General features: G+C 30.7%; 1 protein-coding gene across 1 annotated transcript in view; it reads right to left on the bottom strand.

Annotated features, from left to right (window-relative positions):
- Window positions 1-35: 35 nt before the first annotated feature.
- LOC108357089 (heat shock 70 kDa protein 1-like) overlaps window positions 36-303 on the bottom strand; it is a gene marked incomplete at its 3' end in the record, with an annotated part of 1,279 nt that continues 1,011 nt past the window's right edge. Inside the window, exon 3 of the mRNA XM_017608181.1 lies at window positions 36-241. Coding sequence (XP_017463670.1) covers window positions 36-241 — 206 coding nt within the window. The remainder of the gene's footprint in view (window positions 242-303) is intronic.

The raw sequence follows: 303 nt of genomic DNA, 5'->3' as shown, positions 1-303 counted from the left end.
GTAATATCATTTTTGTTTTTAGTGCTTCTATTTACTGCAGTAACGTTAAGAATGCCATTTTTGTCTATGTCAAAAGTGACATCAAACTCTTCTTTTCCAGCTGGAGCTGGTGGTATGCCTGAAACCACAAATTTTCCTAAAAAATTATTTTTTACAGCTAAAACTTCTTCTCCTTCATAAACAGAAAAATTAGCTTCTGTTTGGTTATCTTTAGCAGTAACATGACATTTAGTAAATTTAACTGGAATAGAAGTATTTCGTTCAATAAAAAATGACATGTCTTTTGTTGAATTCTCGATACCA

The sequence above is a fragment of the Rhagoletis zephyria genome, unplaced genomic scaffold (assembly GCF_001687245.7).
Source record: "Rhagoletis zephyria isolate East Lansing unplaced genomic scaffold, Rhagoletis_zephyria_1.1 Rzeph_scaffold_70253, whole genome shotgun sequence".
NCBI lineage: Eukaryota > Metazoa > Arthropoda > Insecta > Diptera > Tephritidae > Rhagoletis > Rhagoletis zephyria.
This window is presented reverse-complemented; position numbering and strand designations above follow the sequence as displayed.